Here is a 25339-nt window from a genome sequence, read left to right as displayed (position 1 = left end):
TCTACAAATAGCTAGTTCTGGGAATAGTGAATGGAAGTGTTCTGAGAAGCAAGCAGGCCTGGTAGTATTTGTACCACTGTCTTAGCAAGGAAAGATAGAAGTGACGATAGAAGACCAAGAAGAAAAACTAATCATGTGAATATACCCTCCAGCTGAGAAGTGAGTTGGTAGCTTTAGGCATTATCATTTTATATGTATACAAGATGGCTTTTCCTTGCAGCCAGGACTGAAGAGCTAATCAGACTAAGTCATTGTAGTCTGCTAATGGCAACGTTGCCCTTTTATTTGAATAAGAATATTTTGTACTTCTGTTTCCCACAATAAAGCACCATTTTCCCTTTTAATCCTTGTATACCACACCTCCTATTCCTGAACTGGAATTTCCTTTGAAAACAACTTGTGTGTAGATGGTTGAGTCTAAATGACTAATTTGTGTACTTGTAACAGGAAATATTGCTCAGAAAGCAGCTCTAAATCTGTATGTATTGCTTAGGCTTTGCTCTTTAAGCCAACTGCACCATAGGGATTTTGTAATGTCATACTCAGATGTAGTTTTTGGTAAAGTTTATTAACATAGTTTGAGTGTTAGTATTTTTGTGCACGTGTGCTTTTGTGTATGTGTGCATTGTGCTGATCAGTATCTGAAAGTTAGGAAGACAGCTATCAGGGTAGAAAAATAACTCCAGTGAAATTGGGAGGGCATTTTAGACAGTTTAGAGAATGAAAAAAAGTAGGGACTTTCCCTTCTAAATAAAGTAACTTGGTACCAGTGGTGCACAGACCACAGACTTTCTTTATTGTATTTGTTCTGAAGCTGTAGACTTTGGGACTCTCATTTTCATTTTCCGCTGAAGCATAGCTGCATGCATCATATTTTAATCTTGTTTGTGAAACAGGAAAACAGGAGTACTGCATGGTTCTATGTCACTGCCATCAGCTAATTACAGCCATTAAATTGGTTCCACATTTAAAAGCCGTCCCTTGCATGTAAACAGGGGGCTGGGGGACATGTAGACTGCCTTTCCCTTTGTGCATAGAGTGCAGAACACACTAAAATGTAAGTCAAATAATGCGTGAAAAAATCAAATTCAATGTAAATTTATCACACAAGACACGCATGAAAAGAAATGTTTGGGTTGGGATCCAAACAGAATTCATTTGCCAAAAAGGAAAAAAAAACCTGATTGAAACCCATAATTACTTTACGAGTTGCTGTAATAAATTATTTATTAATGTAAATTATTTCACAGGGAAAGAACGTAGAGGAAACTTGAGCAGAAGGATCATACATTATGTATAAAAAACGAACCGTAAAAATATTATAGCAGCACATTTGTGTCACTATAGTTAAAGTTGTGTCAGCATTTTAATTGTATATCCTTATTTTCTGTGGTTAATAACTTTGTTGTTAACATTTACTCTGTGCCATCCGTGGGCTATATTTTTAGTTGCATCAGTTTAAAAAGCATAGGACCATTTTGAAGCAGGAGAGTTGGAAAAATGCTGATTTCTCTTACTTTTTTTTAAATATTTGTATGTTACTGTGACTCAGAATCAGGTTAGTTATCTCTAATGAAATGTTGTAGGACCCGTGTTAGTTTCAGTGCGGATTAGACCACTTACACAATAACCAGTGTAAATCTGGCTGCAGTGATCATGCTTTTTCCTATTTTACGTTTAATTTTTTTTCCTGCCCCTCCTCAGTTGTCTTATAGCTGGGGGGAGCTTCTGCCCGGCATGGTGCCCCTGTAGCGTGTGACAGCGGTGAGCCCACGCTCCGGTGCCCAGGAAGTTGCTGACGGGAGCTCTCTTTCTCCTGCCTCTCTCATTTTCCCTGAATGGTAGAATTACAGCCCCATATGGCAGCTTCAAGTGGAGCATGGAGCCTGAGGGCTGGGCCAGTCGGGCACTCAGCCTGGTTTTCACCACTACCCCCTTGTGCCAGACAATGCCAGCTGTTGCTTTAAGGGCTTTGTGAGACTGGCTTTACAGTGTTTGTGTTCTGTTATTTTTTTGGCTGGATTTTTTTTTTTCCTGAGAAGCAGGAGAGAGAGACAGAGAGAACGTCAATGTTTTAGCAGTTTGTAATTCAGCAAAAGCTGAACAGAATTTCTTGGGGCAAAGACAAGGCACTCTTGAAGCCTGAGATGTTGCATCTCCTGGTTATTGAAGGCCTGTTGCAAACAAAGGAAGTGCGAGAATTTCTTAAAAATAAAATAAAATGAAATGAAAATATCCCTTCCCTGTTCATAATGAGAAGGATTAACCAATCTGAATATTAGAGTCAGCAGCAGCTCCCCAGGCCATACTCTTCCGTGGATACACTTGTAGGTTGGGGGCAAGCAGGTCACAGGTTTGTGTGCAAGGATAATGGCATTAAATGTCTCCTAAGTTTATCCAGGATTATTCACCTCTTGTAACTGGTGGCTCTGTGGAAATCTGCTGCAGGTGTGTAATGGAGCCATGATTACAGTTTCACCTGACCTGCTTTGGCTGAACCCCATAGACTGACCATAGCTGAGAAGTTAAGGGGTTTGCTGCAACCAGACTCCCAGTCGCACGTCACTGGGGAGTGGAATAGGACACAGGCAAGACCGAAATGGAGGGCAAAGTTGCTCACAGCATGCCAGGAGTACATTCTTGGTACTGTAGTGAGTGCCCTAGTAAAAGCTCTCTCAGCACTAAGCCCCTCTCCTAGTACAGTGGTAGAGTTGAATGCACTCTGGTAGGGACCTGGACTTCACCTGGTATTTACACAGGGCCACCTGAGCTTCAGTCACTAGGTAAAGAGCCTGAAGAGCTGGATCCCTCATTATGGTGAGATATTTGTACCCAGCATCTGTAGAGATACAATCACTTAAACTTTGTTTGGAGCCTGGTAACCTGAATCTGGTGTTGCAATTAGAGATGAGTCTGATTAGAGATGGTGAGAGATCATGATACAGAGACAACATTGCTACTAGAGGCGTTGTGGCTAGAGGAGGAGGCTTGGCATCTTTCCATGACGGCAGAAGGGCTAGGGATGAACTTGCCCAAGTGCACACCTGTGCTCTGGGGTTTCGCTGACTACAGAAAATGGATTGTGAGGGGGGTTGTACCAGAGGGAGCTGAGGTATTGAGGGGACATGTGTCCATTGGGTGTTCACATAGCACCTGGGGAAATTGAGGCCTAGGACTGCTGCCCGAGATACTGCAGGAGTGGGTGTTTAAGTCATTGCTCACATTAGCCAACAGCTGATTTATTGTTACATTTTTTGCAAATGAATGTTGTATCCCTTTTATCTGTGTTCTTCTGTTCCATGCTGCAAGGGGAGAAGTACTCCCTGGCAAGGGTGCCCACAGGTACTTACTTTTCCACTGGTTTCTAGCTGGGGACTCATGGCAATTTTGAGTTTCCAGAAACATTGGCCCCTGCCCTTTTTGCTGCCAATAATACTTGGCAGAAGTGTTACATTGATAAGCAAGGTGTTGTTGACTCTGTGATGCTGGTACTGAAAGAACACAACAGGATGAATATCTTGATGTCTTTTAATGTCGGACACGTAACAGCGAGACAGTTGTGACTGTGGACTAGCAAATTAAAACTCCTAACGCCTGCAAGCCAAATTAATTACTAGCCAGCTCTTATGCCATTAGTGACAATGGTCCTGCAATAGTGGTTCACTAAAAGTGAACTTCATCCTCCGGAGGATGTCAGTGTAAGAGTGTGGACTCTTGCAAAGTGCAGTTTTGTTCAGACTGTTTATTAACCTCTGTAGATCAGGTTTCTTGGCCACCTCAGTCACGGATTTGCAGACACAATCTGGAACCCAGACATCCAAGAATATAGATTGGAAGCACAGTTATCTGTGGCTACAAGCTGCTCATGTGAAGTTGGGGTCCAGCTTCTGAAAATCTGTCTGTGATGGTCCCACCGGGGGCCCGGTGTGGGATTCGGAAGTGTGAAAAATTCACACCCTTGATGCTTTTCAAAGGGAACTTTGGTCTTTTCACTGTGATATCAGGGATCAACTTCTGCTGGTCCCGAATCTTCTGTTAAACATTTGAGCGCATATCCCATTGAAGCTGACTGAAGGGAAGTGTGTGTGCACATGCATGTAAGTAACTGAGTGCTAGATTTCATCCTAGTGAGAGATACGGAGGAAAGAACATAAAATTCACATCAAATGCCCTAGGAATGCCTAATATAATTAATGTATTACTGTACTTCCTCCAGAATCCAGATACACTGATGACTCCGTAGGGTTTTTCTCAAGGTGTTTTCATCATCTGTAAAATATCTGATCCTCTACAAGTTTGATGCTGGACTTGGTATCATTTGCACTCACCCCAATCTGGTAGGAGGGTAGCTTTTGAGTTCTGGGCCATAATGAATAATGTACTTGTTTTTATTCAGAAAATATAACGATTTGTTAGGAAAAGAAAGCAAACAGTCACGTACGGGCAAGAAGAAAAAGGCAAGGTACTGTTCTAAGTTTGGTCGCTTTTAGGTGACACCAGGTTTCTTAAAATAAACTTCAGTGTTGCAGCCTGTTGGATTTCTCAGCAGGCCACGCTCTTCAAATCTGTTCAAAGTCCTTTAACCTCCCCTTGTTAGTGCTCTAATTTCAGATGATATTTTTGGTTTTAGGAAGTGCTGGCACTTCCTGACTGATGGCAGATTGAGGGCTTATGACATCAGTGCAGACCCAGTAAGCAGAACAGCTAGCACTAAGGCAACAGGCAGCAATTTTTGGAGAAATTGTATAGTGTCAACTTCCTTCCCACCCCCCTGCCACAGCTACTGCCACCAAAGCCAAAACCAAGGTTAGTCCGAAACATGTTTCACCACATTTCTTGCTAGAACAGTACTCACACAGTTGTCCTATTTCACATACACAGATATGGACTGTGATATTATCTGTTTTACTTGTTACAGATTACAGTTTTGGACTAGTTTACAAAGTGATTTTTAGAAAATGCTGGTTTATAGTATAGTGGGGTCTGTCTGAAGGCTAGCAAAAAGTCGTCAAAACCTTGAATTTAGCAGCAATCGGGTTTATATGTAGTTCTGGCTAATGGATATTACAAGGGAAGGACAAAGATGGTAGGACAGATCTCAGGAGCTGGTTTAGGGGTGGATGAAGAAGTCATCTGTTGATTGATCAAATGCAAGGCACAGACAGTGGGTGTTGAAAAGCAGGGACTTCCAGTACAGGGTGCACTGAATTCAATGAAGAAGACAGTGATGCAGAAGGTTAGAAAAAATAGCACAGCTTCCTCCAGCTGCCAAGGGTGGCAGAAATCATCTCTTTTTCTCCCAACACTTGCATTTCCACACCTCTCCCTCATCTGTTCTTTTCCTAATGCTGAGTCATATGGTGCAAGCCCCAAATCATTTTGAAGTGATAAGGGTTTGAGCGGGGGGGAAAAAATGATATCTGAACAGATTAAAGCGAGGCGATGTAAATCTTCATTTTTTGTCTTGGATGCGTGTTCAAAATGACATTTTGCTGAGGGTGATTTAAAACATATACAAGGAATCAAAGACCAATTAAATCATATTTCCCATAAAAGCAGATTCAGCTCCAACTTTTTGACTTCCCCGTGTCTTTGGTGGAAAAATGGGCCAGCACACTCTCACAATAAAAGCACAGGACATGTTATCTCTAGTTGTGGCTTGTTTGCACTTGAAAAGCTAGTGTCAACCACAGTTAAGCAAACAAGTCTTAATAACTGTCAGCCGCAGCAGAGGCAGGTGTAGTTACACTTGCAGCATCTTTACACCCACAATTCAGAGTGTTGTAAAGGCTTAGCTGTTTGCAGAAAGCCACGTCTTGTTAAGAACCTTTTAGTTTATGTCAGTAAATAAAACCACATGCTAAAACAAAAGAATCAGAATCAGCTCAGCATCTGAAGCTAGAGTTATCTGATGAATGTGCAGATTGTGTTCCCAGGGTGCTGTGGACCCTCACGATTAATCACGTTCTGTTAAAGGCATTTCTGTTAAAGACGAAAGAGCATGTTTGAGGCTCAAAAAGAAACCAGGCAATTCAAGTTTAAATTAACCAAGCCAAGGCTGACAGGCTGTAAAACGTGTACTTGGCTGGACTGTGACTGCTTCTTCCCCAGACCTGATGAAGAGCACTTACAGCCTGGAGATTTGTCTCCTGTCTCTCCCATCTACACAAGATTTTACTTCAACTTAAAAATCTTGCTCCCCTCATATTTCTGGACTGTTACAATTATAACAGCTATACCACTAGGCTTTAAAACATAACTTAATTTTAAGAGTGACACATTTGGTCATATTCACCCTTGTTTAATTCTTCTGAAATCAATGAAGATATCTCGGAAATTAATGTAGCCTCATTATGTGGTTGTCAGCCTGACACAGGAAAGCCCTTTCAGTCATTCCCCAAAGTGTGAAATTCAGCCTTTTCCTCAAGATAAATGTAGGGCTTACTCTTACTGAAGTCCCTGATAGTTTTGCCATTGAGTTCAATGAGAGGCAGGACTTTACGTGGGGTTTGGATCAGATCGGTCTTGAGTGTGTAAGAAATGCAGGATCAGGTCTCCAGTGTATGGAGTTGAATGAGCCTGCCAGTGTTACCCAAATAATAATTAGGATTTTAATGGTCCTTTAGGCTTGAGTTGAACATCCAGGCATGTGTCCCTTTGAAGCTTAACAGTCTGAGGATGGAACTGTCCTCCGAACCTGCTCCTGCATCAGGCCTAGCTTTGTTCTGCCAGGATAGTGCAGTGCACATGGTGTGCAACTGTTTTCAGTCTTTTGCAAAACTAAGGCATAAAACTATTAATCGTCAGCATTCTCTTGCTTTTGTCAGGTTAATATGACACAAGGGAAGTGCTTGACTGTGCAGTTTTGTATGTCCTTTCTTTTGTTTTTTGGAAAAAGAAAGACAGGATGGATATGGGAAAACAAAACAATAAACTGGCCACAACCACTATGTACAGTTTCCCCTGCAACACTGGGCAGGTCCCTTCACCTCTCTATGCCACATTTCTCACCCATCCTGCACCTTCTATGTTGACTATAAGCTCTGAAGAGCAAAGTTTGCTTCTTAGTGGGCTTGTCATATTATTGTGGAACAATAAACCCTGGTACTTATTGTGCCGGAGTTTATTGCTACAGGCACACTATTTGCACATGTGCCCGGGACTCCAGCATGCTGAGTCAGGTTGGAGCAGCCCTGAGTGGCAGGGGGACCTGGTGGGGGGTGGCAAGGGATCAGCCTACCAGCCAGGGCCGCTCCAAACCCGGCTCAACTGACTGGCAGCCCCTGCACTGAAGCAGCCTCGTGTCCCAGCCAGCCACATCAGCATTTACATGTGGGGCTGTGGAGTAAAAAAGAACTCTGCAGCAGGATAGTACTGGGGGGGGGGACCTTCAATGCACCCCCACTCACCCCCCCATTACTGTGAGCTAACTTGAATCTGGAGGGGATCTGGGGCAGAAGTTCAATGAACCGATTTAACTTAAATCAGTTAAGTCTGACACTATATCCATCCAGGTTTATCTTAAACTAGTTGCAGCCATTTTGAAAGCAGTTTATGTGCAATGAACTTATGTTGTGTTACAGATTTGAACTGGTTTCCGATTGCTTATACCAGTTTACATGTAGTTTCTGTCCCTAGCCCTAGAGGTTAAAAAACATTAGGAAATTACTTGCTGGACACATGTTGTTAGCATCTTAATGTTCAATCTTTTGTTTAAATTAAAACCTAAAGTAAGCGGACTAAAAACCTAGAGTATTTAATTTAATATTCTACTACAAATGAAGAATCTATTACATTGCAACAGCACAAAAGAATAGCTTAATAAGTTATTTTTGTTGCTGTTTTGGCATTTATAAATGGGCAAATATGTCTTCTTAAACAAAGCCATTTCCTTTTGAATTGAGCAGTTCTTGAAAATTTTATTCTGGAACAAATTACAGCTACCGGCTAAAACCGAAAAGAGGTTTGCAATTAAAAAAAATTAACACATCTTTAACTACAGTAGCAGAAATGGGTACACTACAATTATTATTATCAGTGTTTAGCAGATGAGACACTTTATTTTACAAAACCTTTTGTTCCTTATAGGGTGCTACTGAGTCATTTAAAATCCACCCCCCCTTGCAATATTCCTTTTACAATTTAGCATTCCACTGATTTCAAAGTTAACATTTATTTGCTGTGAAAGCCATTTCCTGGGTTGTCATGTGATATTTCAAAACAATAATTCTGTGCTGATGGGGTTCAGGCAGACTGCAACATCTGACAGTCATCATACTGAAATTCTTCAGCGCAGAGAGAACCCCACTCTGCGTGGCTGACTAAATGTCCATTGAATCATTTATACAGGCTACAGTACTGTAAAGGACACTGCACAGTAGGGGTATTGCTATAGCATATTTCATATGCAAAGTGGAAACACCCTTTACAGTGGTAAACAATAAACTTTGCAAGGGTTGATCTAAAGTGCAAAGGAAAAAAAGAAATACCCTCAAGTGTTGCTCAAGGTAACATCATGCATAAGGTTTTCTTAGTCATTTTTAAAGATTTATAGCTGTTTTGTACAGAATTAATGTTGACAGAGGAAGGCATCCTATATCCTCTTGCACAGGCTTACAGGATTTGTAAAATGTAACATCTAGGGGTTGAGGCTTATGGCACCTTGCCATTAAAATTAGCTTCTATTTTGGTTTCTTTTGTCTGGTGACTTGACCTGAGAAATCTCTCTGCTGCCTATATTAGCAAGAGGGGAAAATAATAAAGAACTAAACATAGATGTAATTGTTTTCAGCATAGATTTTTTTCCTTTTCATTGTTCTTATTAAAATGAGAAAGACAGGAATGGTTAAAATGGAAATGAATTAATAGCTCAGATATGAACTGGCTCTGCGGTTACTACTAAGTGACATCCATTTTGATTAAGAAATAATTAAGCTAGCTTGCTGCAGTTAAACATTAAGCAGTTTCAACCAATTTAGGCCCCAAATTTGACCCTTTTATGAATTCAAATTATCTTTATAAAAGGGCAAATACTCTGAACTTTTAGTTCTTATTTTATTTTAGTAAGGTTTTAGTTAGAAGTTCCAAGTATCAGTTTATTTTAAATCAAGCACTCAGTTGCCTGTATAAAGCAAAAACATTGCACAATTTTGATTTGATCACATGAAAAACTACTGCAGAATTTAACTACTGTATTTACTCAAATATAAGATAACCCATTAGAGTCTATATATGGAAAATGCCTAAAATTGTTATAATTTTCCAGGTATAGAATCTAATTATTGAAGAGATTTGCCTTGAACTATCCTCTTCGCACTGATATATCAGGGAAAATAAATCTTGAGGGATCAGGTGGCCCCATTGTCCTCTGTCCCTCAACATCTTCCCACCGCAGCCCCTTCCCCTTCCCCTTTACTATCAGACACTCCTCTCCCTGAGTACATAGAAGCGAGGAGCAAATTTATTTGCAATTTGAAATAAACATGCCTGAAGTCATTTAGTTCATCCGAAATTGATGCACTTTACCTTTTTTAAAACTGTTGCAACACTTTTAAGCAGTACTTTTGTACTTACTACACAGGATGCTACATCACCATAGCAAAAAGCTATAGCAACATAGCTCATCACTACAGTGACATAGTGTCAGCAGGCACAAACTGTGATGCCACCACTGCACAGTATCAAGTGACTGCACACTAGGGTCAGAAAGTACCAGCAATTACTGTGCATTCATTTAGTACTTTTGATCCCAAGGGGATGGTGTCAGGTTTGGTTCTGGCCATCCCAGTGCCAGCCTGGTATAGCAGTACCTCCAGGCCCAGTTCCCTCCTGAGTGAGCAACTACCTGGGTTTTTGGGGGTTTTTTGTTTTTATTTTAAAGGCCACACACCAAAAAAGGTTCCTATCACCATGTTTGCCCAATATGGGCCATATGTTTTATAGTCATGCTTGGTCTTGGCTGGCTTTAATCAACTTCATAGTTGGTTTTCATTACTGAGCACATGCTACTTTTGGCAGGAGTTCAGTGATATACAATGTATTTAATGAGGTTTCATTGTATGCAAATGTAAGATGAGGAGCTTTCCTCCACCATGCTGAAAAAAATATGGTCGTGCATCTTGCCTCTGCAACAGCAGGCTATAAAAACGGTTACTAGTCAAGCACAGTTGGGTGATGACTTTTTTCCATCACGGCTGTTGGTGACATAATTCTCCCAAGGCTTTCCTGTTGAGTATGAACAGGCATATTTTTAAAGAATCCTGCTAACCGTAACCGTAACTATAACCATACTATACAGTAGAGAAGAAATCTTAATGACTTTTTTCAGTTGGGTGGTCAATGGGGGTATCTTTTTGTTTGGGATGAGCAGGAATTGCTCTATATCGACAGGAGGTCAACCATTTGTTTTTTTATGATCTGTAACGTGGTTTGTCACATTCTGATATGTTGTGTTGCAAATGGCATTCTAGCCATAACCATATTTGTACATTTTCAAATATGATTGCAAACTGTTGTATAGTTAAGGCTGGTTCTCAGAACTAGTCACAGTCTCTACAAATGTTGATTGATGAAAGTTGATACAAACCCATGGGGAAGTATTCAACAGGAGATCGCATTAGCTTTTATTCCAATATATTAGAAAAGCATCAAAAGGCCAAGTCAGATAAATGAAATTGCTTTTTTTTTCCAGTGGGATTTGTTGAATGAAGAACAGGAGGCAAAAAATGAACTATAAACAAGAACACAATTACTGACATATACCTTTAAATTAAGTTTTCAAAACTGAAGAAATTATTTACAACTGAGATTTTCAAAGAAACATAAAAAGTGTTAAATATCCAATTCCTACTGAAATTCAGTAGGATTGTGTGTCTTTAATTTCCTTTGGTGTGTTCACAGTTAAAGCAAGCAACTGACACACATATTTGGCACCTAATCTCTGTAAGCATCCTAACCACAAAGATCACCTCCCTGAATTACTGTGACTTCATTGTTTTTTGTACTTTTCCATGCATGTTTAGGGGCATTTGCTATGATCCTTTGTGCTGTGATTCTTTTTTAGTCAATTGTATCAATTGCTGGAGAACTTGTCTTAGGTGAAAATTTTGGGGAGGGCATTGAAGGACCTTTAATGCACTCCTTCCTTTATTTTGCCTCCTTCCTCCCTGCGAAGTGGGTGGGTCCCAGTTGTAGTTAAACTGGAACTCAGAATCTCTTGGAACACAATTAAACTGAAGCACAGGTAGCTAGGGCTCACAGCATTGCTAAACCTCGGTCAGGGGTTTTTCTGCATGGATCATGATTTGGACTGTGTTGTAATTAAGAAACTGGTTTACCTGTGGAGTGACACATACCCTTCAGGCTTGTATGAAAAATCCCTGTTATGTTGTTCCCATCAGTATTTTGCATGACTCTTATTGGAATGGCTGCTTTGAATTATGAGGATACTCAACAATATGCATTACTTTTAAAGTTGTGTCAGTATTTTCAATTATGAGTTAAAATTTCAGTGAGAACAGCTGTGTCTTCAGCACCTATCATATGAAAACTAGACCACTTATTTAAGTTTCTCTTAATGGATTTAGGTGTCTGATGTTAGGCATTTATATTTAAAAATTATCCCAGCTACGCCTGTGTCATATTATATATTGTTTCTCCTGCATGATTTACTTTAAGATCTTTTTTATTAATGGGTAACACATACCCAGTAAATGACTGCCTGCATTAGAACATTTACTTTACAGAGTAAATGTAATGCATTTACTTTACCAAGGCTTCCTATCTTTAGGACAATTCCAAAAGAAAACTTGCAGCCAGATCCTGAGCTGGTATAAAATGGCATAGCTTCATTTATTTCACTGGGTTAGGGTAGCTGAAGCAGGTTTTTGGTTCTTAATTCTGATTTTAGGTGTCCCTTAGACACTTGTGAACCTGTTTATTTTTGTACTTGTATTAACCATTTCTTGATAAACGTATCTGGTAATTGTTGTTTCAGAGACCAGAACTAAACAAATGATTCTCAGGAGTAGTTAATCTAGGACAGGGGTGGGCAAGAAGCGGCCCGCGGGCTGAATGTGGCCCACCAGGCCATTCTATCTGGCTTGCAGGGCCCCTAAAATATGTAGAAAATTAATATTTATCTGCCCCCAGCTGCCTGTCATGAGGCCCTCGATGGCTTGCCAAAACTCAGTTAGCGGCCTTCTGACCAAAATAATTGCCCACCTCTGATCTAGGAAATAAAGTTGTCACTGAAGTTTTATGAAGCTAAGTTCTCCTTAGCTTGTGCAATTGGTATAGTCAAAGGCTTACCTGAGGAAGCGCACTTTGTGCCCTAAATCTTGTCCAGCATCTCTCCCAACCAGGTAGTTGGTCCAAAAAATGGTATCACCAAAAGCAAACAAACAAACAAACCCCCTCCCCTCCCCCCCCTGCAATCCTTGCCTCCCTTCTCAGAAGCAGTTTCAGTTAGGTTTGCTTCTGCTGACATTTTCACTTTATCTCTTGCCATCCACACCTTAACTTATCATATGGCTTTAAAGCATGGAAACAGTATTCTAAGGGTTACTTAATTTATATTAGAAAATGCCCTACATGTTATTCTTAGTAAATGGATGCAGAAAATGAATCATGTAAGTAATTAATGCTAATGTGTCTATATATATGTTTGTATTCTTTTTAAATTAGAAAATGACAGATGGAGAGATCTCAGCAGGCAATGTCCACTGCACAGGAAATGTCCACTGCAGATTGAGCAACCTAGCAGCAACATTTGGGACTGCCTGCCTGACAAAAATGAAGAAGGCTCTATATGGCAAAGAGATACAGTTAACACATGTTCAGTGACCAACTTGATTAAAGACCTCAGTCTTAGTGACCACAATGGTAACCCCTCAGCACCTCCCAGCAAACGCCAGTGCAGGTCACTTTCTTTTTCTGATGAAATGTCAAGCTGCAGGACATCCTGGAGGCCTTTAGGGTCAAAGGTCTGGACTCCAGTAGAAAAGAGACGGTGTTATAGTGGGGGAAGTGTCCAACGCTACTCCAATGGCTTCAGCACAATGCAGAGGAGTTCTAGTTTTAGCCTACCTTCAAGGTCAAACATACTATCCTCATCATATGACCAGTCTGGATTTAGCAGCAGATATGGGTGTCAGCCATGCCAAGGGATGAGGAAATCTGCCACCTATGGACAAGCAGGTGACATCTGGGGTAATGACCACAGTTCTGTTGAGAGCAGCAGGGTTGAAATGCAGCGGTCCCTCTCCTGCTCACATGATCAGTTTTCCTCTTCGGAATATTGTCCACCCTCAGCAAACAGCACACCTGCCTCAACACCAGAGCTGATGAGACGCTCCAACGGACTGTCCCGCAGCCGATCTCAGCCATGTGTCCTTAATGACAAAAAGGTTGGAGTTAAACGACGACGGCCTGAGGAGGTTCAGGAACAAAGGCCTTCGCTGGACCTTGCCAAGATGACCCAGGTAAGGCATAGTTATCTCTCTGGCAAACGTGAGTGGCACAGACCTTGACCAAACATCCAGATGGAACAGCATTGATGTGGTATTTTAATTTAGTCAGCCTACGCTTTAAATGTTTCCACTTGGGCTAAAATCCCTTTATCATCTGATGGAGTTGCTTTAATATGCATAAAGTGGATATGGGTGTTATGGAGAGGCTTGTTCCTTTTGTCAGAGCAGAAAACTTTCCTTCTTCAGCTGGACCTTTAGTGTCAATCTTTAGAAAGCTTGGTTCTTTTCTTTCCTGCACTAATTAGATCTGAATGCTGACTCCCTTAACACACCTTTCCATTATTCGCTCATGGCATGTAATTCAACCAGAAATAGTCCTTAATGCACAATTCATATATGAAATAAGGTAAAAAAGCAACGAGGACTTGCTTGAGGAAGTGAAGACAACGTCAAGGGTATTCAGCACTAATGTTATCAGTAGTTGAATTTTCACTACTGGGGACTTTGCTGGTTGTTAGCAGTGACGGCAAGAAGTCTTAGTTTCTGTATCATGTTCAGTTGCAAACTTAGAGCAAAAGTTTCCTCTTCAATCTGCAGTGCCAATTCACAGTGCTGATAAGAGATTTGAAGTGCATATCCAGAAGGATTTTCTTTCAGAGCCCACAGCCTTCAAGACTCAATTATGTGATCTTGGCCTTTAAAAATGTGTGACCAAGCACCAAAATGAAGTGATGCATCAAAGAACAGCACAAGTAGCTATACCATTTTGCACCAAGTTTTCAACAACCACAGTTCTATGATTCAGTGTTTCTAATGTCAATAATTTACAATAATAAAATCCTGAGATAACCAGCTTTATGTAGTTCAGAGATAAATATGGGTCTAAAGATCCCATGGCTCTCTTTTTTTTTTTTGCAAGACTAGGGTATTAACCCAGCTATCCTGGCCAAATTCCAAATTGAGTTATTACATACCGCCTGCCAAAAATTTCCCCTGAAGTTTCAACTGCATATGGAATTCTCCTTTATTTTCTGTTGTATAATGTTGTTAAACAGTTGTTGCATTTTGGCCCAGGGGTGAATGCATTTCTGTTGTGTGTGAAAAAATTCTCTTCATCTAGCTTGTACAACCATTTACTGAGCTCATAAGTCCTTTGTGAAAGTCCTGGATGGAAAGGGCTATAATCAGCCTTAATTTGTTGTTAATAATAGATTTTGTGGTATCTTTTAAACAGGTGGGGTTGTGAAAGAGAGTTGCAAATTTCATCTCCTTTCCATAACCCAGTGCAGTGACCTCTGGTGTTCTAAATACATTTCTTTTCTTTTACAAAAAATGTGGTGTTTTATGACATTTTATACTTTATGGCTCAATAGGTGCTTGAGTGAATTCATTTGTGTTTGAGGATGCAACTAGTTTTTACCATACCTGAGAAACTTAAAAGATAAAAAGGGTCAGAAAACTCCATAATTAGCTAATTTGGGGCAAGGGGGAAGTACAGCGCATGGGGGTCACCATTTGATGAAATGTGTTAGTTGCATTTAATATACCAAGCTCATTTTATTAGCTAATAAGCTGGGTAGGTAGTAAAAACAACTTTCATATGTTGTTATATTTTATTAGCCACAAGTTGTAATAACACAAGTGGCACCACTGAAGGCCTTTTCATTTCTTTGCATTGATGGACACATTTTTTAAACATTTAGGGTGTGTCTACATGTGACGCTATGTTGCCATAGCAACATGCTATGGTGACAGCATCTGCAGGGTTCTACATGTGACCAGCAGCTACTTCGCTGGAGCAACCTGCTCCCCTGTTATAGTGTGTCGCTAAGGCAAATTAGCTGCTAAAAATAATCGTGCGCATTGCAGTATAGGCTGTTACTGTGCCATGCTTTAGTAGTTCCTAAAGAAAGTACTAACCATGGTGCAGTAACAACATCACCATAGCAACATATGTAGATACACCTATAGTGATGTATATTTGTGCCCTTATATATAGGTTGCTTCATTTGCTCCAGGCTTGTCTCCAGGAAATGGTGGCATGAGTGGTGGAGGTGATAGGAGGAGGTGAAAGAGGCAGCTGTGAATGAAAGTACTCTGTGGGAGGTGGTTCATCAACAAGTCTCCAGGTATATTAACCATACATAGAAGTGGACCGGAGGGGATTTATAATCCTTTGAGATGCAAGGAGCCTTGGAGAAAGTAATTGCTGAGTGTTTTGGAATAACTCTTGGGGTATATATTGGTCTGAAAGCCATGAGAATATAATGCTCCCAACTTTGTACACTGGTGAGTACTTACTTACTTGGCAGCAAGGGCACTAGTTGCATGAGGGAGTGTTATTCAGCAATCACTCATCAGAGCCAAGGGGACTGACAAGGCATCTACTTCATTCACTCTCTAACTGTTCAGCATTGTTATAAGATCCCATGCATAGTATAATAACCAGTTTTAACTGGCTTATTCTGCCTTTAAAGGTCCAGGCCCCACAGCTTCCTTTCTCAGCCAAAACATTTAAAAAAAATACAAAAGTTCCAATACTCATAATTCTAACTAATAATGTTCCATTAGTTCCTGTGGCACCTTGCATTGCTATATGGACTTGCAGGTATCTCTTGAGATATCAGCACTTCTGCTGGCAGGTGAAGGTAAGTCCATTTTGCCCTGTCCCAGCTGTCACAGCTTGCAGTGGTTGCTATCTTCTTCAGAAAAACAGCTGATGTGGTGCCCCTTATTTCTTCCTTCAGGGATTTGGAAGTGTTACCTCTTTCTATGTACCTTGCATTCATCTAAAATCCAAAACATATTTTTTTCCTGCCTTGCTTGTCTTGTTTTATATCTTCAGATTCCCAGCGATTCTGATACCAGTTTCTTGGAGTGCAGATGTTTATTTTTGCAGAGCAAAATGCCAGCAGGTGATAACACATACTCCATTGGTGCCATTCTATAACTGAACATTGGGAGCTGGGGGTTACTAATGGGGGACTTAAGTGTCTATACACAAATGCTAGGAGTATGGGGAATAGGCAGGAGGAACTGGTGCTCCTCCTAGCAAATAAGGAATATGATCTCGTTGGAATAATGGAGACCTGGTGGGACACCACATATGACTGGGCTGTATGCATAGAGAGCTACAGGCTACACAGAAGGGATCAGGTAGGGAAGAAGGGGGTAGCTCTCTATGTAAAGGAGCAGTATGCCTCCTTGGAGATCCAAATTGATTCAAGAGAAGGGTGACTCTAGACCCTGGTGGTCAAGATACTGGGGGGACGAGGAGAAGGGGACTTGATGGTAGGTAGCTACTACAGACTGCCACACCAGGAGGAGGAGCGGGATCTGGAATTATCCAGAGAAATGATGGAGCCCCCACATTCAAGGGACTTGGCTGTCATGAGTAACCTCAATTACCCTGACATCTGCTGGGAGGAGCACTCGGCCAGATCTTACCGCTCACATAGGGTTTTGGCCTGCGTGGAAGTACTTTATTTAGTACAGGAGGTGAACAGGCTGACCAGGGGGAAGGCTTTGTTGGATTTGGTTCTAGCCAAAGGGGATGACCTGGTGGGAGATCTGAGGGTAGTCTGGGAGATGATGATCATGGGATGATAGAATTCAGTATCCATTGTGGGGTAGGGAAGTCAGCTAGTAGGGCAGAAGAGCTTGACTTCAGGAAAGCTAGCTTCAATGAGCTTAGGAAAATAGTGGGAGAGACCCTATGGCAAGAGGGACTGGAGGGGAAGGGAGTTCAGGAAGGGTGGTCATTCCTCAAAGGAACAATCCTCAGAGCTCAGAAAAGGTCCAGTCCTGTATGCAGGAAAGGTGGTAAAGGGGCTGGGAAGCTCTCTTGGCTTAGCAGAGGAGTCAAGGAGTGCTTAAAAAAGAAAAAGGAGGTTTAAGGACAGTGGAAACAAGGAGTAGTCACCAAGAAGGAATACACAAGTATAGCCCGTATTTGTAGGGAGAGGATAAGGAAGACAAGAGTGGTGACTGAAATCAGGTTGGCAATTGAAATCAAGAACAATAAGAAGTCCTTTAGGTATATAGGGAGCAGGAAGAAGACCAAAGGAAATGCAGGGCCCTTGCAGAATGGGAAGGGACAGCTGATAACAGACAGCCAGGAGAAAGCTGAACTCTTTTGTGTGTCAGGTATCCAGGTTGTGGCCATATTGGTGTAGAGGGAAAAGCAGTCGGGGCTTACGGTAGAGGTGATATCTTTTATTAGACCAACAAGATTTTTGCAAAAAAAATCTTTAATTGGAAGCTTTCGAGCACAAACACCCTTCATCAGGCATTGGAGAAAAAAGTTCTCCTGAGTAGAAATCAAAGTTCATATTTCATAGGATTTCACAGAGGAGTCAATAGATGGAAAACTCCTCTGGGCAGGCAGTTCTTAGCTGATAAAAGAAAGTCTCTCACCTCTTTAACGAACTATTTAATGAATACTTGTGCATTGGTGTTCCTGGTCGGATACAGGACAGATGCGGGGGAGGAGGGTAGGAAGCGTGATTGCCAGCCAATGGTCAGGGTTGAACTGGTGAGAGAGCACTTAGAGCAGCTGAATGTCTTCAAGTCAGCAGGATTGGATAGACTACACACAAGAGTGCTGAGGGAATTGGCTAGAGTCATTGCAGGACCCTTGGGGAAGGTATTTGAAGGTTGTGGTGCTCGGGAGAGGTCCCAGAAGACTGGAAAAGGGCCAATGTGGTGCTAGTCTTTAAGAAGGGGAGGAGGGAGGATCTGGGAAACTATAGGCCAGTCAGTTTGAGCTCAATACTGCATAAAATTTAGGAAAAAATTATCAAGAGGTCCATTTGTGAGAGACTGGTAGAAGGCATGATGCTGAAGGATAGGATGGTTTTGTTGTGGGAAGGTGATGTCTGACCAACCTTGTCTCCTTTTATGATCAAGTAACAAACTGCTTAGATGTGGGAGACATGGTTGATGTCATATATTTAGATTTTAAAAAGGCCTTTGATATGGTCTCCCATAACACTCCTATAAAAAACCTAGGGGGTTGTGGGCTGGCAGAGTCCATGGTCAGGTGGGTTGGGAACTAGCTAGAGTTGAACATAGAGTGTGTGTGGATGGGTCTGTATTGTCTTGGTGGGAGGTGGCCCGTGGTGTCCCACAGGGTTCAGTTCTTGGCCCCGTGCTGTTCAACATCTTTTTCAATGATTTAGATGAGGATGTGGAAAGCACACCGGCTAAGTCCATGGATGATACTAAATTATGGGAAAAAGTGATCATGCTAGGTCCATAGGATGTAGATCCAAGTGGACCTGGACAAGCTGGAAAGGTGGGCGGAGCGGAACTGGGTGTAGTTCAATAAGGAGAAATGCAGAGTGCTTCATCTGGGGAGAAGTAACCAGTGACATGAATATAGGTTAGGAGGAGATGTCCTGGCCAGCAGAATGGCTGAAAAGGACCTCAAGGTTGTGGTTGATCACAGGATGAACATGAGCTACCAGTGTGATTCTGTAGCCAACAGAGCGAATGGCATACTGGGATGCATTAGCCAATGTGTCACAAGCAGGATGAAGGAAGTGATACTTCCTCTCTACTTGACATTGGGGAGACCTCACCTGGATTACTGTGTCCAGTTCTGGGCACCACACTTCAAAAAAGACATGGAAAATCTTGAAAGGGTCCAGGGAAGGGCCACAATAATAATTAAGGGCCTGGAGGACAAATCTTATGAGGAAAGACAGGTATCTGGAACTGTTCAGCCTCAGGAAGAGAAGAATGGGGGGGGACTTGGTGACCATCTATAAGTACGTAAGGGGTTAATATCGGGAGCTGGGAATAAAGCTGTTCACTAGGACACCTCAGGGGAGGACAAGGAGCAATGACCATAAATTGTTAGAGGATGGTTTCAGGTTGGATGTAAGGAAGAACATGACATGAAGTAGATGCCTTATTTTGACCTTGTTTTCTACCTGGCCTTGGATTGGAAATACTGGGGGATTTGTAGTAACAAACCCAACGCTTTACTGCAAACTGCGTAATAACTCATGCATACTTAAGAGAGGCCCATTTTCAAAGAATACTATGTCATGTAAAGAAATGTTGTCTAGCAAAAATGAATTTGATCTGCACGACTGCCTTTTCAGCTGTGCTATCTCCTAGTAAGGCTATCTCAGGGAAACACAAATACATAGTTTCTTCTAGCATGGGCAAACAAGTGCAATGCATACTTTGCTCCAGGGAGCCATTTTTTCCTGTGCTGTCAGTATGGACTCTTTTAGTTAATTTGGCTTGTAATTTTAACATCTGCTCAAGTTCTTCAATATCACTGTGCACTGGTGAGAAGTACAAAACATTTCTGTATCTTTTATATTTTCCAATCCCTACATTCACAAATCCTTTTAAACACAGTTTTTTATAACATATTAGAAATTGCTTTATGATGCTTTTAAACAAAATCCCATCTAGTCCTGGCAGCCCACCCTTACATGGATAGTAGGGACTGGAATATGCTGTCTTGGCCACCTTGTGGTAATAGTCTTAGTCCCTTTTTGAGAGTTACATCCAGAATTTAACTCTGGGCTTTGCTCCGCTGCATGTTTATGCTCTAGGTAGCATGATAAATGCTTTAGGTAGCATGATAGCAATCATCAAATCTCTCCCAGGTTTGTATTCAATTTGCAAATTTGTAGCTGAATATCGGTGTATATTTGTGAAGGAAGGGCATTTCTCAGGTCTGCTTAGCAAGGGCAATAAGTGGTTAATGATGAGTTTAAACTAGCACTGGCCTCCTGTAACTAAAGACATGAAACTATTTACACTTATGGATTGAAGCCTAGGCCACCACCTCTATTTGAGTTTATTGGACTTAAATTTTTGTTAGTGGCATTATGGCTCTGGTTTGGCTGTATCTTTTGTAGAAGTACTGTACCACTTCCTTCTTGGAAATATCTATAGTTTTGTATTTATTGTCCTAGTACATCGGGACTGGGCCTCTTTCATTAACTCCTTCAGCTGTTTTAGGAAATACAGCTCATATCTATTGGACATCTTGCATAGGAATACTATGTATACACTCTGATTGCTGGTTTGGGCAGCTAGATTAGCCATGGATTTGTCAGTAATCAGAGTCAAAGAGTCCAGTAGAGGTCTGAGTCATTAAGTGTTTCATTTCTAACTGATCAGAATTGTTTCATAGGAACCTCTACTGAACACAACAACCAGTCGTGAGAATCTCTTAAAGTTGCAGTTCCCCACACGCTCTATGTCTAGGGAGGTGGAAGCTCTGCACATAAGTGGGTAATCGTGGCCCTGATTAAAGAATAGTCAGTCATAGAGGGCTGTAGACTGTGTATGCTAGCTCTGAACTGCCTGAATAAATAGCCTTAAAGAGGAAAGGAAAATGTGGGGAGAGTCTAGAGGGACTGTGGTGCTAAGGGAGCACATTCTTCAAACAAGCTCAATTACAGCAGCATGAAAAATGGATCCCACACTGGGAGAAAAAAAAATCTATTTTTCAGCTCCCTTTTACCTAGCTCCTTTGTGCTGAATAGAAAAAGAAAGTCCAATTCTTTGTGCAACAGCAGCAGCAGCAGCTTCTCTTTTAAGTTCAGCCGTAGCTCCAGCTGCGTCTGTTTCAGTGACAGCAAATGACACAGTGGTTTGGGTTGATATAGAGGTTTAAATCTGTCCCTGGTGACAAAGGCCTTTCAGACCCTCAGGGCCTCAAGGAGATGAGGGTCCACAAAGGAGAGGAGGGGGTTATATTCATTTTAAAAGAACGAAAACAAAAGTTAAGTCATATACTCTAGGCAAGAAACTATACACACATGAAAGCACGTTTTTGTACTATGCTGTCCATTTGCCCTGTGGAATGAGCACTTAACTATTCTACTAATGAAAAAGTGGGCTCCCTCCTGTACTGCAGCATATTGTATTCTCATAGGTGCTTCCTTTAGTTTCTAAACCCATATTGAGCTAATTGGAATGATATCCCCCAATCAGATTTGAATTGCGGGGCTGCAGAGCAAAACGATAGCAACTTTAGAATAAAATAAAAGGAAATGAAGTGTAATGATGTATGGCTGGATGAAATAGCTGGAGTATTCTGAGCACAGTTTTCACGCATTAAAGGTCTTTCTCCTTTGCCCTTGGGTCTCACAGTGCACCCAAGCCAGTGTACAGTATATTTGACAATAACCACTACTGAAAAGTGCAGAGCATTCCTGTAGGCTACAAGTTCCTGCTGTGCTGGACAATGCAGTGCAAGCGAGATCCTCTGCAGGAATGGGTAACTGCATCTTTGCGACCACACAGACCTCCTTGTGTTATTTCTTGTGTGATCTTACCATCTGGATGGAGTGAACTAAGTAAATTAACCCCAAATGATTAGCAAAATCATGGCGAGCCCTACATGCTGAAATGATACAAGACCTCATTCAAGAAATGTAGACTCCATGTAATTGTAATTATAATCACTCTGTTTCACCAGAGAAATTGCTTTTAAAGCAACGCAAGGAATCAGTCACATTCCTGTGCTTCACACAGAAGACTGCTTCATTGAAGGGTCGGTCACAAAGAGCTCCCTGCTTTAAAACTTTCTTTTGAAAAGTCTTTTGCCTTATTACTTTTTGCATCAAGCTGCAGCACCCTCCAAAGTGACTCCACACAATTTATAACACAACCAGGCTTAAACCAATTAGTTATTTGTAGCAGCAGTGGGTGCGTCTACATGAGATGCTTACTGTGCATTAGACTAATCTAATGCACAGTAAAGTGTCTGTCTACACATGTGCAAGAATTACTGTACACTATATTAGTCTAATGCACCATTTTCTAGTACCTGTATTACTTTGTAGCCCCAGCTGGAAGATTCCCCCCTACAATAGCCCCCATTTAGGGCCAGTCCAATCTCCCACCAGCTGGCACTATTGCCCCCCCTGTCCTCAGGACCTCAGGGTTAAGCCCCTGTGCCCCCTGCCAGCCTGGGGTGGGCACCTGGGGGAGGCTGGAGCTCCCCCTGGCTGCTGTAGTGGGGCAGATCAGGGCAGGAGAAGCCCTGGACTAGGCTGCTCCTGTTGGGCTCAGTTTGCTCCCAGCAGGAGCGCATGTGTAGGCATGTGCTGAGAAGCACTTTAATGAGCCTGAATTTTCTGCACAAAAAATTCAGGCACAGTAATTGCATATGTAGATGCTCCCAGTTTTTAGCAGCTCCGCAAGCAGGGTCAGTAGTTTTGTTTTTGATGCTGTCTTGCCACTTCATGCTGTTGACAGTAGTTTCTCTGTGGCACCAATATTAAAGCATTCATGGGGAGAGAGTTCGCATGTCATGAAATTTAGGCTTTTGAAACAGGATGATAACAATGCAGTGAAACTCAAAAGGATTAGAGGTGAAGGAAGGAGGTCAAAACATTGGAGCAAATCAGGAGCATTGGGCCCTCCTTTCCAGTGCTGCTAGTGTGTGAGGGTGACCACAGGTAAACCATGAACCTTCCTTGGCTTAAGTTTCCTCCAGTGGATGCTGAGAGACCAAATTCTTCAATGTGTAGAAAGTAGTTTGATTCATGGGATAGGAAACTAAGGCTAATTACCGAGACAAGAACTGTGCTTTGAGCCAGGTCTCTATATTGTGGACTCCCTATGCACAGGTAGCTGGGTGTGCAAACCTTTTCTTTTCTTCATATTTTTTATTTAAATGTCAACCTGTCTGAGAGAAAGAGTAGAAAATGAAAGTGTAATGGATTGTCCCATCCTACACATCAAGCACTGGAGCAGCTGTTGGACACAATGGTAACAATTTATTTTAGGGCCTGATTGACCTACACAGTAGAAACATTTTGGAAAAACCAAGAAAACTGCAAATTTCTTTGCCCTCACAAGTTTTGGGGACTCCAAGGTAGCACTGAGCTGCAGGGCTCGGTGTGTGCTATGCCACTTGCTATGGCTGTACGAGTTAACCCTGATGTAAGTTATTGGTGGGGGTATCGCAGGAGTAATCTTCTCAGGAGTCACAGGGATTGTGGGCTCTGTGGCCTTGATCTGTTATGAAAAGAATCAATGAATGCATCACTAAAGGTACCAATGATACATGCACATTTTGGGGTCTTTAATTGTTGGCTGTTTGTAATTGCAGAGGTGTAAGAGGGGAAAGCCAATGAGGCAGCATGGCAATTTATGCTGTGTATGCTATGGTGTAAACAAATAAAGATGGTGTAAACAAAAAAATCCTGCTTTCTGTGCTTAAAAGCAGGCAGCTGTTCATCCTCAACATGCCAATAGGCCAGAGACCAGATGCATTTGGAAAATGGCTATGGTGCACAGGAGATGCAGAATCTGGCCCAATGCCCAGTGTAGTCAGTGAATGGCCTTCTCTTGGCTTAGCCTAGGCACAAGTGCTCATGGGAAGGCTGGAGGCTGGCTGTCCAAGTTCTCACAGAAAACTCCATAGTGCTTGGTAGGGGGTGGAACAGTGCACAGAAGAGCTGGGCTCTATTTTTACTTCGGCTGGAGGCTTCCTGTGTGACCTATAGCAAGTTACTAATGATTCACTGAATGTGAGAAAAAAAAAAAGGGTAGCATGTTTCTGCCCCAGGGTGGGGAGGCTGGGGGGAAGGCAGCAGGTAGGGTGTAGTGAAAATAACTCCTTCAGCTTTTGAGAGGTGCTCAGATAAGTCCAGTGAATGGTAGCGGTGATGTGCAGATGAAGGTTATTGCTGGGGAAAGGACTCCACATAGAGTCAGTACTGGACTGAGTACATAGCCTGGACTCCTGCTCTGCTAATGGATTTCTGGCAATATGAGATCAGTTTTGTTTTCCTGGATATAGTTCATTTTGAAAACTTTCAGGAGTAAAGTTTTGAAGAAGAACTTGGAAAGCCTGTTGCTGTAGCTTTTCTTCCAACTGATCCATTCCTATCTGGCTGCACAAACTGGCTCCTTAGCTTTTAAACTGGGGCTTGTCAGCCCATAGAAAAGGCATTTATCTCCAAAACTTCCAGTCTGTTTCTTTTATTGTAACGAGGTCCCTCAGAGGCATGGGGGCTTGCAGTCGTGGCCCAACCCTTCTAACTTGGCTCTCTGGGGATTTAAGATACTACAATTGTTTTGAACCTGAAGTTAGGATTATATATTGCACCCCTTAACCCAGTTCCTCCTGTCAATTCCAGTTATAGCAAAGCACAAAATACAGACCAGAAGAGCCTGGCTGCCAAATATCCAGCCTGTCCTCCATCTGGTGACTGTCTCTCTTACCTTTCTCTCTAGGAGGGAGTTCTTCTATTCCTCAAGAGCCCTATAGAGAATGTATAGCGAGCAACCTTGCACCGCAGGCTGGTAGCAGGCCTGGGTTCAAGTCCATCAGTACATCACAACCTTAATTATTTGCGTTATGGGTCCCACTGAAGTCAATGGCAATGAATATGATGAAGCCAGGATGTTGCCCTGTGGGGGAGGCTGTAGCAGACAGTTATTCCATCAGACAGACTGCATACCCCGTAGTGTACAGCAGGCTGTAAAGGTCTCTTAACGTTATCATGCTGATAGGAATAAAAACATGATAAAATCAATTTAAAAGCCACCGTTATCTCCATTTTGTGTGCCGTTTATAGCTACTAAGTGAGCAGAATTGCTCCTCCAGGTGCAGGAACCACATAGTCATAGGGCATCTGTTTCATACTTCCATACTTTAGAGTTCACATGCACACATTTTATTAGGAAGTACCAAAACATCATCTGAAAGAACAATCCATTAGTCACAACAGCACTGAGAGGTACTCGCAAACCAACCTTCATTAATGTGTGCCTGGGTGTGGATACAGCAATTTAGAGTGCCCCACTACCTAAACCAATAATCTAGAGCTGCCACTGCTTGCAAGGAGTGCTCATCTCCTTGGAGCTACCCAGAACCA

The 25339-nt window shown here is 41.9% G+C and overlaps 1 protein-coding gene across 4 annotated transcripts in view; it reads left to right on the top strand.

Moving 5' to 3' along the window:
• FAM53B (family with sequence similarity 53 member B) overlaps nucleotides 1-25339 on the top strand; it is a 145500-nt gene that overhangs the window by 51775 nt on the left and 68386 nt on the right. For all 4 annotated transcript variants that reach the window (XM_014523652.2, XM_025213274.1, XM_025213275.1 and 1 more), the window contains exon 4: nucleotides 12685-13481. In XM_014523652.2, the coding sequence (XP_014379138.1) occupies nucleotides 12685-13481 (797 nt within the window). The remainder of the gene's footprint in view (nucleotides 1-12684; nucleotides 13482-25339) is intronic.

Source organism: Alligator sinensis, unplaced genomic scaffold (genome assembly GCF_000455745.1).
Source record: "Alligator sinensis unplaced genomic scaffold, ASM45574v1 scaffold232_1, whole genome shotgun sequence".
NCBI lineage: Eukaryota > Metazoa > Chordata > Crocodylia > Alligatoridae > Alligator > Alligator sinensis.
Note: the sequence above shows the minus strand (reverse complement) of the source record. Positions and strands in the feature narration are given on the sequence as shown.